The sequence below is a fragment of the Telmatherina bonti genome (assembly GCF_933228915.1).
Source record: "Telmatherina bonti genome assembly, chromosome: 17".
Taxonomy (NCBI): Eukaryota; Metazoa; Chordata; class Actinopteri; order Atheriniformes; family Telmatherinidae; genus Telmatherina; species Telmatherina bonti.
Genome location: NC_136615.1, coordinates 9,397,805 through 9,414,139, shown reverse-complemented (window position 1 = coordinate 9,414,139; position 16,335 = coordinate 9,397,805). Strand labels below are relative to the sequence as shown.

At 36.5% G+C, this 16,335-nt stretch overlaps 1 protein-coding gene across 1 annotated transcript in view; it reads left to right on the top strand.

Annotated features, from left to right (window-relative positions):
• Positions 1 to 833: 833 nt before the first annotated feature.
• The window catches only part of xpo7 (exportin 7), a 44,249-nt gene continuing 28,747 nt past the window's right edge, over positions 834 to 16,335 (top strand). Inside the window, exons 1-2 of the mRNA XM_079256467.1 lie at positions 834 to 887; positions 15,388 to 15,534. Of these exons, the coding sequence (XP_079112593.1) occupies positions 855 to 887; positions 15,388 to 15,534 (180 nt within the window). The 5' untranslated portion in view covers positions 834 to 854. The remainder of the gene's footprint in view (positions 888 to 15,387; positions 15,535 to 16,335) is intronic.

The following is a 16,335-nucleotide window of genomic DNA, read 5'->3' as shown; positions in this document are numbered from 1 at the left end:
TTCATCTGGGGTCCATTTTTCCTAAATATTATGTTCATACGTGGAGTTTTTATAGCCAGTGAACCTTTGTAATGCTATAAAAGGACAAAAGTAATCCAAAACCAAATGAAATATGAAAGGAAAAAGAAAATATAAATGCCTCAAATCACTTATGATAATACATTCCACAAAAATAAATGATCAATGTTTAAAACAATAAACTATGAAGGAAATATTAAACTTTATTATATTATTTTTCTGTACTTGATGATTATGTACTATGATTATATTCAGAATTATGTAGACAATAAAGCACAAAAAAATGTATCTTTTTTTTTATTAAAAAAAAAAGATATTTCTCAATGATTGTAAAGTGCTGAAATATACGTTTAGGAAGGATGAAAACTCAAAGTAAATACAATAGAGAAACAAACATTTGAAAAATAATTGGAAAATCAATTAAAGCAAAAGATTAAATAAGAATTCAAGTGGAAAAGTAAATATCTTATAAATATAAGATTAAATCTACAAAAATGTATCTTTTTTACACAATTTTTTTTATTTAAAAATATATATTTACATATATTTATACAGATATTTTACATAAATATTTTACAGCAGATCCTGTATTCAATGTTCCATCACACCTAAAGACAACTTAAGCCAATAAAACTGAGCAAACACAGTAGAAACAACCAACAAATAGATTAGACACAACAAAGGAGGGAAAACAGTGTTCAGATGAGTTTCTTGTAGCTGTTTTGTTGCGTTGTTCTGCAGCTGGTGGCTGATATTGATAAGGAGTACTTCCAGTCGCCACCACTAGGGGCGCTCTTGCCTCTTCCTATACCCATAAGCGGGGGAGTGAGAGGTGCATGAAATGGAGAAAAATGGCGGATCATGTGCAGGTAAGCAGAGGTTTCATGTTTTTGTTACCGACAGTTCGCCCAGGAGCGCGGAGATGAGGCTGAACGCGCTTCTGGGTGCGGGGTTGTCGATGCGGAGCTGGTGTGCAGCGCCTGGCTGCAGCAGGCGGCGGCACGCGGGCTGTCGGCGGTGAAAGAAAGGATGTGTTGACTCGTGGCCTGCTGTCACTACGTTAGCTTGCGTTAGCTGCGGGAGGGAACGCAAACAAGACACTGATAAGCCCTGGAGCTTTCAGACTATGTGATCCATATCGGTTTGAAGCCGACATAATAACCTATTTTATTTTATAAGCGTGTTACTTAATGTAAACAATAAAAACACAAATGGCTGACGGCGGACAAGTAGCACTAAAGCTAACACACACAGCAGCTTTACTCTCAGTTGGCGCCAGTGTGAAACACATGATAGACATTTATCACATCAGGACCTGAGAGTCTGACTCTTTCTGTGATGCTGTGTGTGTCCCTGGAGGTGTAAATATTTATTTATAGCTCTTGTTTGGTTACAGTTAGCCGAAGCTAGACTAACGCTAGCACGAGCCCAGACGTCAGCTTCTCCCGCTCGAGCCCCGTTTGAAAACATGTGTTTAACTGTTTGACGGAGAAACTGGGAACACTGGAGTGAGAGCACTGGGAGATTTTACTGCTGTGTTGTTGGTTTGGGCAGGTAATGGAGCTGCCTGACCGAGGCTAGATCCACTGCTTCGTGGTCTGATCGGGACACGTGTGGAAATAGCAGGGTTTAACTTTCAGTTTCCAAGTCCTCCATAATGTCCTAAGAAAGACCTTGCTGTGCGGGATTCCTGCTGCACTGGCAGGCTGTGTTTTTATAAGTTTAAATGCAAAAGCTACGATAGTTTCTGTTAAGTATTTTATATTAACTCTCACTCCAAACAAAGCAGGGATTTTTAGTAGAACATGTGAAAAGCAGCCTTTACTCTGATGAGTTAGCTTCAGTGCTAGAAGCAGCATGGAGGAGCTGCATCACTGCCTTCCTCTGGGATTCAGTCCAAGCTTCATCATTTGTTTGAAAGACACTTTCCAAAAGGATGTGATCTGAATGAGGAGTACGTTTTACAAGAATTTTTTTTTTTTTTTTCTCAAAGTAATATAATTCATATATAACTCCCTGGAACAAACCCACGCTGTTGCACCATAAGGGAAAAAAAATGACAGAAACAATAACAATTTAAAGATTAAGTTACTAAGATAAGTGATGGATCCACCTTTATAATCTGATCCAAAATAGGTTGCCAGATATTGAAGAACTTATTAACGCAGCCTCTTAGAGAGTACCTTATTTTCTCCAGAGTTAAATGATGGAAAAGATCAACAAACCATAAATAAAAGATGCTTTTCCTTCCATTTAAGCAGTACAAGCCTGGGAGCAATAAGTGTGGCAAAGGCAATTACTACTTTATATTTTTGACTGCTGAAAATTTGTGGTGTAATGCCGAATATTGCAGTCTTGGCCTCAGCTACAATATTAATCCCAAATGCATCAGATAGAAATTTGAAAATGGACTGCCAAAATTGTGCCAGTTTTGAACAGGACCAAAACATATGAGATAGTGTTCCAGGTTCAATTTCACAACGATCACAGTTAAAATCCAAATCTGGTTTAAATCTATGAACAACTTTAAGTTGGATTACCCTGTGTCTTAAACAGATTGAAGATAAGAAGATACAGTTGTGCTCATATTTATTCATATCCTTCCATTAAAGAAGGAAAAAAACAGGTGCCTGTAAAATCAGCTGAGATTGACTAAAGTAATAATAAATAAAAATGTTATGAAAATCATTGCATTATTTTCTAATTCTGGTCTTTTAGAAATATTTTTTTTACAAAGCAAACAAATAAGATAATTTATTACATATTGCATCACTCATAAAGTAATATTTAGTTGAACAATCCTTTAATGTTTCCGCTCCAGTCAGGTGTTTTCTGTTCCTCTCAGTCAGACTTCTGCACCTGTTGACAGGTATTTTGTCCCACTGTTCAACAGAAAAGTGCTCTAATTTGTCCAGGACACATTTGTTTGTTTGTTTGTTTTCTTCAACTCAGTTAAATGGAAAAACAGTGTCTTATATTACTAAATTATATTTTTGCAAATTTTTAGTTATTGTTCCTTTTAAAGTCACCAGTTATTTGAGTAAATGTTGTAAATTCAGCCTTTTCTTTAATGAAAGGGGATGAATACATATGAGCACAACTGTATTATTTATTACAGTTTTCCAAACATCTTCAGCGGTTACAATTTCAAGTTCCTCCTTCCATTTCCCTTTGACACAAATCAGTGGTTCCAAGTTATAAGAATAAGTTTTTCCAATATAATCACCTTTTACTACTACTTAAAAAAAGACTCTAAGAATGACATCAGATTTAGTGTCAGGTTTTAAAATACTGAAAATACTACCAGCTTTTACTAATTATTTGCTTTTTTTTTTAAAAATTTACAAATGAGACTATTATTAAATTGTTGACTGATTTATTAATTATTTCTCATAGTTTCATTTTCATTCTGATAAGTGACTGCTACTGTTGAGTCATGTCTTTTAACTTATTATATAAAAGGCCAATTATTCTCTTTAAGTACTTGTTTGCCCTTTAAATGACAGAAAATGGTGATAATTTAGTAATATATGTTGGGTAGTAAGATCTTTTCACTCTCTCGCAGAATAATAGTATATTTTAATTATACTTCTTTGACATCACACTGCAGATGTTGGAGTATCTTGTATGAAGACCTTTTCCACAGATCAATAAGCCCAATAACACCTGCTATTAGCTGGTTTTTGAGAGCACCGGAAAAACATTTAGTCTGGATGAAATGACTGTTGCGGTCATGGTTTTATTTCAGCTTCAGCTTAGATGGGAATGCAACACCCAGGTACATCGTCCAGTTTTCAATAAACACACTCTGCTCAGGCCACTACATGAGTGAACACAAGCAACTTTTTCTGTCTAGACACATATTTAGCAACTGTAATGTCTCACATGGAGATTGAAACAACGCAAAAAAGAAGTGTGATTGATATTTATTATCTGTAGCTCACTTTCAGTTTTTCTGTGTGGGCTAACGGTCCAGTCAAAATGAATAAACTAGTCTAAGTTATGATTATTAGAAACCGGTTTGATATGTCTTTCAGTGTGATGCATCCTTTTTGTGATCACAGGGTCACTTTCTGCTTAACTGACATGCTTTAGTGGATGTAAATAAGTAAATGGTTATAATGGCTACACTTTTGGTATATGATATAAGTGTGGTGAAGATATAAACCGTCTTTTAAACAAAAGTGTTTTTTTTTTTTTTTTTCTTTTAATTGAATTGATCAACACATCATCCAGATGAATTGGCCATTTCTAATCCATTTCCACATTTTATAATTTGTCTTCTTTCTTAAATTTGTAGTATTTTCAATACGTAATCAGCTACTAAATAGTTAAATGATCAAGGATGATTATTATGATAAATTTGTGGCCCTACATATATTTATTTTATTATTGATTTCTGGGAGTTATTGGGAGTTTAATAATGAAACTCAGATTATTTTTCTTTTAAGGAATCACTTTTTTTTTTTTTTTTAACGTCACAAATCCATGACAGTGTCTCCAGTTTTGTTTTTTAAACTTTTACTGAAGTCACGTAGTTTGTGAGCATCGCTTTGTTCACTTTTCTTCTTGTCCTTCGCTATTCATCCATCCAGAAACTTCACACTCATGTCAGCAGGAGCTACGTGCAGTGCACATGCTAGGAAGGACTAATCCAAACCCCAAGCAGTTATATGGGAATATAACAACAACGTGAGAATAGCACTGTCCATTTTAGAGCTTCTGCTAATTTATTTATTTCAAGCAAACCACACAAACAATGTGCCAAATGAAAGCAAAGACTTTGCCGGTTATAAACATGTCTGTCTCATCTCTGTGGGACAAACTCTCGCTGAGCTAGCAGCCACAGTTATAAATCATGTCTGTGTTTTGCTGTATGGTGATCCAAAGTTTTATTCTAGCTCTTTAAAAAAAACCTCTGCTAATGTGTCTCTTATGACTTTTCCTTCGTTTGAAATGATTCATGTAGGTGTTGTTAGTTTCCATAAGGATGAAAGAGATTCACATCGTACAGTATCCTTTGGCTTCACTCTTTTCTGGATCCTCACGGTGTTTCTAGGAGTACATTAACATCAGCCTTTTTGATTCGGATCAGAGTCTGTTTGCTCGGAAAGTCCGTTTCGTTTGGGGAAATGTGAACGCGCCAAACAAATTCTGATTTGGATCAAATAACAAGACTCAGTCCACCTACAAACGCAGGTCTTGCCTCGTATCAAGCGGACAGAATACAGGAAGCGGACTACTAAACAAAGTCACTTTCTGCATTTGGTGTAGCATTGCATTGTGGGTAAATACATAGCGATTGCTTTAAGAGTCCTCTACCTCGTCTGGTGTTCATACTGCGTCCATCATTGCAGTGTATTTCTGCAGTATACTTGCATAAGACACAATAAAAACCCAAAACAGCCATAGTTTCATCTCCATTTTAACTCGCAGGTGGAGGAAACAGTTTTCTTCTTCCCAGGAGTATTGTCCTCTCTTTTGCTAAATACCAGTGCAGCGCCACCTTTGGTGGGAATGGGGATATATTAGTCTAATGGTTTGGTTTGTTTGATTAAAGTCCAGCATGAACACTATCTCGGTCCACATAGTTCGACCCCCTACAACGGAGCCGAGTCCCCAGTCAGACCGAGTCTAGCGGACTATCCTGATGTGAATGGACCCTGAGGTGAATTTGGGGGCGATCCCTCAAATCTCCTGACTCTGACCGTTGATAGGTTTTTTTTTTGTTTGTTTGTTTTTTTAAATTATTATTAATGTTGGCCAATAGCTTCCTGAAGATATTTACCTGTGTGACACCTTTCTTAAAAACACCTGTAAAACTGCTCAGGTTCACATCTTTAGCCTCTAATTTTGCACTTTCTTACCAGACTTTGCTTTTCTCTTTGCTAGATAAACTGAACTGTTGCCTTTGCTTTTCATTTAAAGTAATGTGTTTTTCTTTTAGGGAGGTGATGACCATTTCAATTTTTAAATGGTGAATATCATTTGTTAGAGTAAGTTGATCATGATACTTACTTTATGTGGTAACCTCAAATGTCTGCTTTCTATTGAGACCAAGTTTGTAGAGTCAGTCATTATTGGGATGTTTTGTACGTCATATCAAACAGGAAGCAGAAAAACCAGGTCTGGTCGAGAAAATGTTTTTTTAAAAAAGGAAATTTAGTTGAAACCATTTTTAAAGGAACAGTGTGTAACGTAATTTTATATCTAGTGGTCAAGTTAGAAGTGTGCAGTTTTGGGTACTTTGTGATTAGAGCCAGTTTCGATTCAGGATGTTAAAATTCGATTATTAAATGATTATTTGTTGCTACATGTATACTACTTTATACTCCATTCAGTGTTCATTAATTGAAGTAACCAAATAAATTTATCTCTTCTGTATTATTTATGTAAAACTATGAATAAATCCAACATATTTTTCACGTTGTCTTTAGATGTTTACCTGGAATATTCAGGAAAAATGTGTTAGCAATAGTTAGGAGCATCAACTTCCTCTAACCAGGGCTGGGACGGAGCTGCTGACATATTTGAAGTGTTATTATTAGATTTTATTTAGGCTTTGAACACCTTGCAAATGGAATAAATATAGTCTGTTCTCATGTACATAAAAAATGAAACCTGATGAGTAAATGTCATGCTCAGTAACAGTAGCTGCTAGCGTCCTGCTAGCTCTCGTGTTCACTGTTTGCAGCCCGGACAGATCGTGAGATTCAGTCATGGGATTGGAGGACTTCCTGCAACGCTTTGCAGCTGCGTTTCTGTCTTGTCATTATTATGAAAAATAAACCTTTTGAACATTTATGAGTCATAATTGAATTGACATATGCTACATTGAGATGAATAGATAGTGAATCGGCCAACGCCATTGGAGATCATCTCAGATGTCACATGATAAACAACAAACTGTCATAGGTTGAAGTTCCTCATCAGTGATTTCCATGTGAGAAAAGACACGCTAGTGTTTTCTGCCTTCATCTATTCTGAATCCTCTTCAATGTTTTTCTCTTCTTTGACTAAGTTGATTCACGTTTTTTTTAACCTTTTCTGGCTGTGATGTAGCTGCTCATCTGAATGGACGGTTTGCCGAACAAATAGACATGCATGGTTTATTCTAAGCTCATTAAATCATAATTCATTTTGCAAAGTGACTAATTATTTATAGAAACAGATTTTTTATTGATGTCAGTTTTTCTTTGTTGTTTGTAACAAACTAAGACACAGTCACGGCTACTCAGATTTTTAGCTTTTTACTATGTAAGCTGTATTTGGGTTGTTTTTTTTTAAAGACATTTAAAGGCTTCACTCTGAATAGGGGACGGCTTTTGCTTTGTTTTCTGGCGTTCTATAAATAGGAACATTAGTAGATTACCAGGTAAACTACTGGCCACGTTAAAGTTAATGAATTTATGTAACGGTGTAGATTGAATCTTCATTGTTTTGACCGTGCAGGTTAAACAGCAGCTCCTCTTCATCTGTGAATCGACTCAGCATTAATATTTGTTTGCTGTTTTTCATCCAGTCTGTGAGCCTGCAGAAACGCTGAAGTTTCTTAGTCAGTTGAGGTTGGTGCTTTGCTGGGTGTAACGCAGATGTCGCATACAGATAGCCGATGTGCATTCAGATCTGCGGCTGTTTGAGATGTCTAAATATCAGCATTTTCTGTGGAAAAATCAGATGATGAAGAAAAATGATCAAATGGTGATAAAAGTTAGTTTTTGGCTTCTGAAAAGCTCCAATAATTGATGATTTCTTAATAACATTATAAAGAAAGTTTTCTGTGTACAAATATGCTACTTAAAAACAAAATATAAAGTGATTTTATACTTTACTATGAGTTTAAACTTTTTAAACAGGTCTTTCTGTATTTTCTGCAGATGAAACCTGTAAAAGGAACTATTTGTGGCATTGGCTATCCTAGCATGAGTAAAGTTTTAGTTATTTTATTTGTCAGGAGATACAGTTTCTGCTTTTGGACTCTGCTTATCCAATAAAAAGACATTTTATGACTTTGAGAGTTTTTTAAAAAAAAAAATGTTTTTTTTTTTTTTTTTTAATTAGATACAGCACAACTTAATTAAAGTTTCATCTTTATCTTTGTAACCTGTTAGCTAAATCTCTTGTCATTTCATCCTCTGATATGTGCTTGTAAATGTGATTGATGGAAGAAAAAAAGACATTGTGAATATTTTTATGAGGCACGCACTGTCCAACCAATTCTCCCAAAGTTTAAGATAAACATGTCTTTGGCTCTTTTTTTTTTTTTAAATTTTTTTTTTTTTTTTTACTTGCAAGAATTGAAGGTTAATTTTCCTGATACTTGTTGACCAGCTTGTTTAATTCCTTTGGAAAGGTACAGCTGTAGTTACTTTTATCAGGAACTCAGATTTAGTTGACTTTTTTAAACACTTCTGTGTGACTTTAATGCAGCTGTGTGTAAACGTCTGGTAGTGAGTGGAAGTAGTAAGGGATGTGTGTGTAAGGCTTTCTGAAAAGTTTCTAAGTTGTAATCCAACAATGGGACTTGTTACGAAACTGTAAAACCAGCTGCCATGACTCAGCATTTAGGTTGTTTCATACAGAATCCCTAAAGATATTTGCTTCCTAAAACTACCACCGAGACACCAGAGCAATGTATTAGTTTATCTAATCTTAATGTCAGTACTGATATTTAAAGTTTGGACAAATTGCTTTTGTTATTTTAAAGGAAAGTTTAGCTTATAGATTAGTTCTTTTCGGTATATTTAAAGATCTGATGTGGTACTCCAACTATTTTGGAGTGTGAAAGTTTAATGTGGACTTCTATTTATTTAAATTAAATCATCATTCTCTAAATTATCATTTTTTCCCCCCAAATTTAAAAATGATGTCAAGTTTCTTGAACATTTAGACTTGGTGTCAAGTTGAAGCCAGTTTAAATAAAGTGACAGTGTGTGATTATTTCTAGTTGTTTGCTAATTGAATGCAACAACCGAGTAGCGCTCTCTGGCACCTCGCCGTTTAAGCATGTTCTTATCACTACCAAAAGCCGTGGAGAGTCAAAAATGTGAAAAAGTCAACATCTTGCACAAGTTGGAGTGTCTCATCAGGTGATAAAGTGCGTGCTGTTGCCTGCTGGTTTTTGTGAAGAGTAACAGCAACTGAAAACTGTTGCACTAAAGTATAGGGGTGGGGAGTCACATTGGAAAAATTGAAAATCTAGATTTTTGTTGATTTTTGTTTTGATTATATCTCTCGGCTGGCCTGGGAACGCCTCGGGATCCCCCCCACAGAGTTGGCAAATGTGGCTGGGGAGAGGGAAGTCTGGGCTTCCCTGCTTAGGCTGCTGCCCCCGCGACCCAACACCGGATAAGCGGCAGAAGATGGAATAGATGATAGATTTTTGTTTTGCTTCACAATTTTAAAATAGATATTTTTGTTAAAAAAAAATTTAAATATAAATGATTAAATTAATTTTTGTCATTTTTATATTATTGTTTTTATTGATCTTTTTACTTGTCTTCTTTGGCATTATAGCAGCAGAATGATGGTCTGGCTACTGTGGCGTTTTTTCCAAATTAAAATTTCGAAAAATGATAAGCAAAAAAGGTTTTGTACATGTCACAATTTAAATCGAATCGGCCCGAATAATTTCTTTGTTCTTTCTATCTTATAGAAGAATGAAGTTTCTTGGGAAATGTGCATCTTTTGTTGCTTAAGTGTAATGATTATTAATTGAAAATCTGTTTGAATTGATTCTGAATCAAATTGTCACCCCAAAAATCGGAATCAAATTGAATTGTGAGTTGTCTTTAGATTCACAGCTCTACAATGAAGCTTTTCCACTGTAGGTTAACTAACAAATAAGCATTTCTGCTGTTTTTTTTAATAGCAAGTAACACTAAATGAAAAACAGGAGGATAAAAGACTAGCTGCCCTGTTTAATACATAATGCCAGAAAAAGCTTCAGTTAACTGAATGAACTTAGCTGTCCAGCAGAAAGCTCAGTTCTGAAGTTCTCATAAACTGTCTCCATCTGGTAAATGCTACATTCATGTTGACCCTCATTTTATCCCAGTTATTATTTCTTTTACTTTTCTTGACTATTTCTTACTCCTTATGCAGGATAAAGGGTGTGTGCTCCTCCATTTCACTGGAAAATGGCAAGTTGAATGACCCTCGATATGTGGCCCAATGGCTACCATTTCATTTCATGATGATATAAATTAGTTAAGATTAACTGTAGCTAACGCAAGTCCAGCTGCTAACAACAGCTTTTCAGCTGGAACAGATGTTCAGAAACAAGTTAATACTCAGAACATCACTGGTTCACCTCACTTCTGACAGATTCATTACCATTAATCTGACTCAACAGAGCGGATACACAAACGTCTCGTCTTCTTGCATTGAATCAGTAAAACCCCTCCCTGAAAAATCCACAAAAAACAGTATGTGTTTACATCCCATCAATGAAAACATCTGCCTGCTGTCAGAATTCATAGACAACTAATGAAAATAGGAGAGGTTTGATTTACAAGTGGAAACCCAGAAGCATCTGTCGGTTTGTACATGCTGTATGGGGGTGTGTGTGTCAGGATATAAACATTGCTCAAATAAGAACTGGCCATGAGCTCATTGTTTACCTCAGACTACATCTTGCTTTGTACTGTTAAACCTGCCACAGAGTATCAGGATGTTTATTTAATTTAGCAAATTTCTTACACTTTATTGCCCAGAAAGGTGTGAAATCAGCAAAGTTGCACAAAATTCAGATTTTCTTCCAGTTTTCACTATTTTGAGCCTCAACTGGAGACTCCTTATCTTGTTTTTGTCTGCAGTTGTCTCATGTTTCAACTAAAGAATTAGTAGCACGTGTTTATTTCAGCAGCCAGTGAACTAAAATTCTCATGCCAGTTGTAGGAAACTGTCACTGAATGACCTTGCTGTTTCTTTTTTTTGGATGGAAAAGTGTTGGGGAGAGAGAGAGAGAGAGAGAGAGAGAGAGAGACTGTTATTTAAGCTTTGTTCATGTCACACAGGCTGTATAAATGATTGATGAAGTCATCCGCTGCACCATCGATCCTTTAGCCAATGCTTAAAGTCCAAGAGTCGAAGAAAAAAAATATGAACTTTCTCTTTGAGTAACCAAATCAGTTTTACACACGTCATTGTGGTCTCATTAGATGCTTGACATTGTGTCTGGTTTTTCTGTAAATGAAACACACATTTGTCAAACCAGCTTTGAAACATCACTCTTTATTGGCTGATGGATGAACTTAAGGGCTTTTAAATAGTAGACATGACCTTCATATGTATGGCATCTTCAAAGTTTATATAGTTTCCACAGTGTTTGGAAGTCCATCCATCCATCCATCCATTCATACAGGGTCATTTATTGTTTCTAGATTTTTGCACTATATAGTAATCTGAAGAAGTCCTGAACAATCTGTTATTCCTTTTGGGGAAATGGGTGCAGTGATTGGTTAACTGAAATGGAAATGCAGTATAAAGGCACTTTCACGTTAGCCTTTTTGATTTGTATCCGATTCCTTTTGCTCGGAAAGTCCGCTTCGTTTGGGGAAATGTGAATGCACCAAACAAATTCTGAATCGGATCAAATAACCAGACTCGGTCCGCCTACAAACTCAGGTCTCGGTCTGTTTCAAGTGGACCAAATACAGGAAGCGGACTACAAAAAAAAGTCACTTCCTGCTTTAGGCATAGCATTGCATTGTGGGAAAATACATGGCGATTGCTTTTAGGGTCCTCTGCCTCATCTGTTCATACTGCGTCCATTGTATTTCTGCAGTATACTTGCATAAGACACAATAGAAAAACCCTAAACAGTGATCCTAAAACAAAGGAATTTTCTTCTTTACGCGGGTCTTGTCCTCTCATTTACTAAATACTAGTGCAGCGTGACCTTTGATGGGAATGGGGTTATATTATTGTAAAGGTTTGGTTTGTTTGACCAAAGTCCATGCAATCGTTCAACCCCCTACAACTGAGTCGAGTCCCCAATCAGACCAAGTCTAGCGGACTATCGTGATGTAAATGCGCCCTAAAGCAGAGTTCTCTGTATGATCTGAGCACCTTTATTCTCTAACACAGCCCTGATCCCTCTTAAATAAGCTTACCCATCATTTCTGCAAGTAATTTTCAGGAACAGTTCTTCAGACTTGAATGACTTTTCAAAGCTCTTGCCTAGATGTTTTCATTCCTTTTTGTTAAAGTTCACTGTCCAAATGATCCCACACTTCTTCAGTAATGTTGAGGTCTGGCCTCTGGAGAGGATCTATCCCTCAACCAGGTCTATTGCCACTGATCTTTAGTTCCGTTCTTGTATAATTTGGTGTAACTAAGGATTTTTTCCCCCCATTATTTCCCGTAAGGATGACATCTTGACAGTCATCCTTCCATGGAGACCAGTTCTGTTTTAGTAAACCTTATTTAGCCAAGTATATCATATTTGATGCATACACTTTCGGAGACATTTCGAACCACTTCATGGTTTAAGTGCATGTTGACGTAAAACACACATATGAAACAAAAGACATTTTCTATTGTCCAGATGATATATATCATCATATCGCGCAGCCCCAATGGAAATAATCAAGAAATAAAAATTTTAGTTTGAAAAATTGGACTTTTCTCCTCAGTTGTTCTTAGGTTGGGCTTTAAATGCTGTTTGGATGTAGGGCTGCATCAATCGTTTATTTTAATAATCGATTAATATGGCACTATAATTGATTGATTAGATCAGCTTTTTTCCTTTTGACCATCTTGTGACTGGAATGCAACAGAGTTGTAACTGTACAGTCAGTAAGTTACATATTTATATACCACAGTAAGGTCAAATTCATTTTAACTTCATTTGCAGCTGCTGCGCTGTGTTCTGACTTTAAACAAGGCAACAAAACCGTTATGACATTAACTTGTCATCATAATTACAGAATAAAATACGACAACCTTGAATTGTTCCTAATTATGAGAAAATCAAATAAATACAACCAACATATAAAATAAAGTTGAATTTTTTTGTCTTTAACAGATGAAACTTCAAAAGGCCTAATAAATAAAAACAGCGAGGTATTTAAAATATTGCGAATATATTTAATTCTCTTTAAAGAGAATTAAAGTATATTTTTAACTTGGAACAGTCATATTCCATAAATATCTGAACTGTGTTTTAGACTGGAACCTCAGCCTGATCTTGCTGCTCTTTATCTTGCAACACAAAAGATCAATGTTTTATCTATTTTTATTTATTTTGTAAGCAAATGAAAACCCTTTAAAACCAGACTAGGCTGCGGTGGCAGCAGTGCCGCGGCCATAATGGTGTAAATAAGGGGTGTCAGAATCTAGTCCTCGAGGGCCGGAATCCGGCAGGTTTTTGTCGTTTCCCTCCACCAACACAGCTGATTCAAATCAATGGATCCAGCAGCTTCTTATCAACCTGTTTGAGTGTAGGTCAGGTGTGTGTTGGAGCACAGAGACAACAAAAACCTGCAGGATACCGGCCCTCCAGGACTGCAGTTTGACACCCCTGGTGTAAATGGTTGAAGAATTTCAGTTTTTCAAAGAATGAATAATATTTTGGATGAGACATGCAGGCTTTAAAGTGATAAATGATGTTGTCCAAATGTAAAATGTTTAATGTTTACTGTTTATGTAACATGACACTGTAAAATTAGCACTACCTTTAACACACAACAGGCCACGAAGGAAAATAAAATATTGGCTTGCTGTTACCATTAGCAACCATGTGGTCTTTAAATCTTTAATTCATAGTCACCCCTTCCCTTTTTGTCTTCATTTCCGCTCTGAATCACGTACCTGAACTACTACGGGTGGGAAAATCGAATTGAAAATTTGAATATCGGGATTTTTTTGCTTCACAATTTTAACTTTTTTTTGTTTAAAAAATCGATTTTATTTATTCAAATAAATAAAAATAATCCATTATAAAAAATGTTGTCATTTTTATTGATCTTTTTACTTGTATCTTGGGCATTATAGCAGCAGAATGATGGTCTGCAATTCCACATTGAAATCAAGAAAAATGACTAGCAAAAAAAAGTTTTGTACATTTCTTTTTTGTTTTTAATCTACAAATATCGGCAATATTGAAGAATTGTGAGAATCGCAATTTAAATCGTGCCGGCACCCAAAAAATTGGAATCAAATCGGGACAAAAGCATATTGTCACAGCCCTATGAACTAGAGTCTGAAGTGTCCGGAGCTTTCTGCAGAGATGCTACGACATGCCAGATTGGTTTTACAGACTTTTCATTTTGGTTTTAGTCTGAATTGATCCCACTATTTGACATTTTTTTCTGGCTCGCTCCATATATTCCTCCACTCTGTAGATTTTCTCTATTTATTCCACAATTTAATGTTGTTATCAAACAAACAAGTCCGCTTCTTACTTAGCAGCAGGTAATAACAGAAGTAGATTGTACAGACGGAACGTTTTAATTTTTATTTATCTTGTAAAAAATGAAACATTGATTACAAGAATAATTTGTGCTTGAATAAACTAAATAATTAGATTAAAAGTTGCAGAGGATCAACTGAAGTCCAGATGCATCTCTGTATCAGGACTTCTATGATAAACTGTGTAAGGATGTAGCTTTTTTTTTTTTGTTGTTGTTTTTATTCAAATAGAAATTCTTGTAGAAAACATCGGTGGTGTTCGTCTACTGCAGGACTTTGTGGGTGTTTGGGCTTCAGACTGAGGCTGCTTGTATGATGATAACACATTTTTATTTTTCATATTTCATTTCAGCTTTGATGTGTTTTTCTTTCCTGCTTTATATCCAACAACACGATGTCTCCAAATTAGACGTTTTTGAATCATGAAAGATTCAATTTGAGCTGAACATCTTGTCCCATCAGCGCTTGGGGAACACACTCACTGTCACTCCCCTGATATTAATTAATCTGGAACTTTATCAGTGTAAATTAAATGCGTTTGTGCTCATCTCATGCGGCAGATGTCACATTTGCAGGCAGGGTTTGGTGCTCGAGCCTTATCTGCGCCCTGCAGAGTGACCACACATGATGCGCTGCAGTCTCCTTGCTCTCAGGTGTGAGCAGTGAATGCACCACCACTCGGACACGATGAGAAGTCCGCCACCTCCCCCCGCTCCGGTGATGCTCTCTAACCTGACCGCACCACCATTTTGAATTTATCAGTGATCAGCATCTCGCTGCGAGCGCGCATGACTCAGCATTCTGCCTGCCTGTCTGCCATCTTAATGCAATTTGATATCATTAATGTACAGCGGACTGTTCTTCACTTCGTCACCTGAAGGAAAAAAAAAAAAGGCTTTTTTTATTGAAAGTTTTTTGATACGCCCTATGTCTCCCATGTTTGTGTCTTTCTAGGGCCTTGCCCAGCTGGAGATCCTGTGTAAGCAGCTGTACGAGACTACCGACACCGCCGTCCGACACCAGGCAGAGAAAGCTCTTGTGGAGTTCACCAACAGCCCCGACTGTCTTAGCAAATGTCAGCTGCTGCTGGAGAGAGGCAGCGTGAGTGTTGCTCTCACCTGGAGCATCTTTTACTTGAGTTAAAGTCATGCCAGTTTACAGAAATACATCATAAGTACACAGACATACTGCTCAGTACTTTACCTTGTGTCACCTGAGCTGGTTCTGTTTACAATGGGGTTTTTATTGTGTCTCATTCCTGAACAAGTAGAGGTTCATTCTGAGCGCAAACAAATTACTTTTGCAGGTGCATTAGTTGCATTTGGAGCAGGAAAAAATTACACGTAAAACCTGAGCAAACAAGTGAATTCTGCGTCCGCAAAAGGATTTTTCCTGTTTGGATCTATCTGTATAGTTGCACAGTGATACAACTTTCCATCGGTTTTAGTCACCCTCTTCTTCACTGTTCTCTCCTCTGCTTGCTGACACACACCTGTGCACTCACACTTCCAGCAACATAAATGTGCCACAGTTTCCACCAATCACAGCCTTGGACAAAGTCACGCAGGAAAAGCTGGTTTCTAAGTCAAGAGTAGTTTGTTTCAACTTTATATGACGTTTTGGGTTAAAATTATATTTCCATGTGTCCAAAGTAAATATATTTTCTGCATGACTGACATATGATGTTATTGTTGATTTAAATGTCTGTTTAATTTGCCTACCTACTGTTAGCCTGGCTAGCCTAGTAAAATTAACTAATTGGCTGCCAAAGACATTTTTCTGAATCCAAATGTTCACTGCCAACGACGTCTTTTGGGCTTTCTGTATATGAAACGCCAATTTTGGACAGGTGCACTGCAAAAACTGAAATCTAAGTAAGATTAAAAATCTTAAATCGAGTAC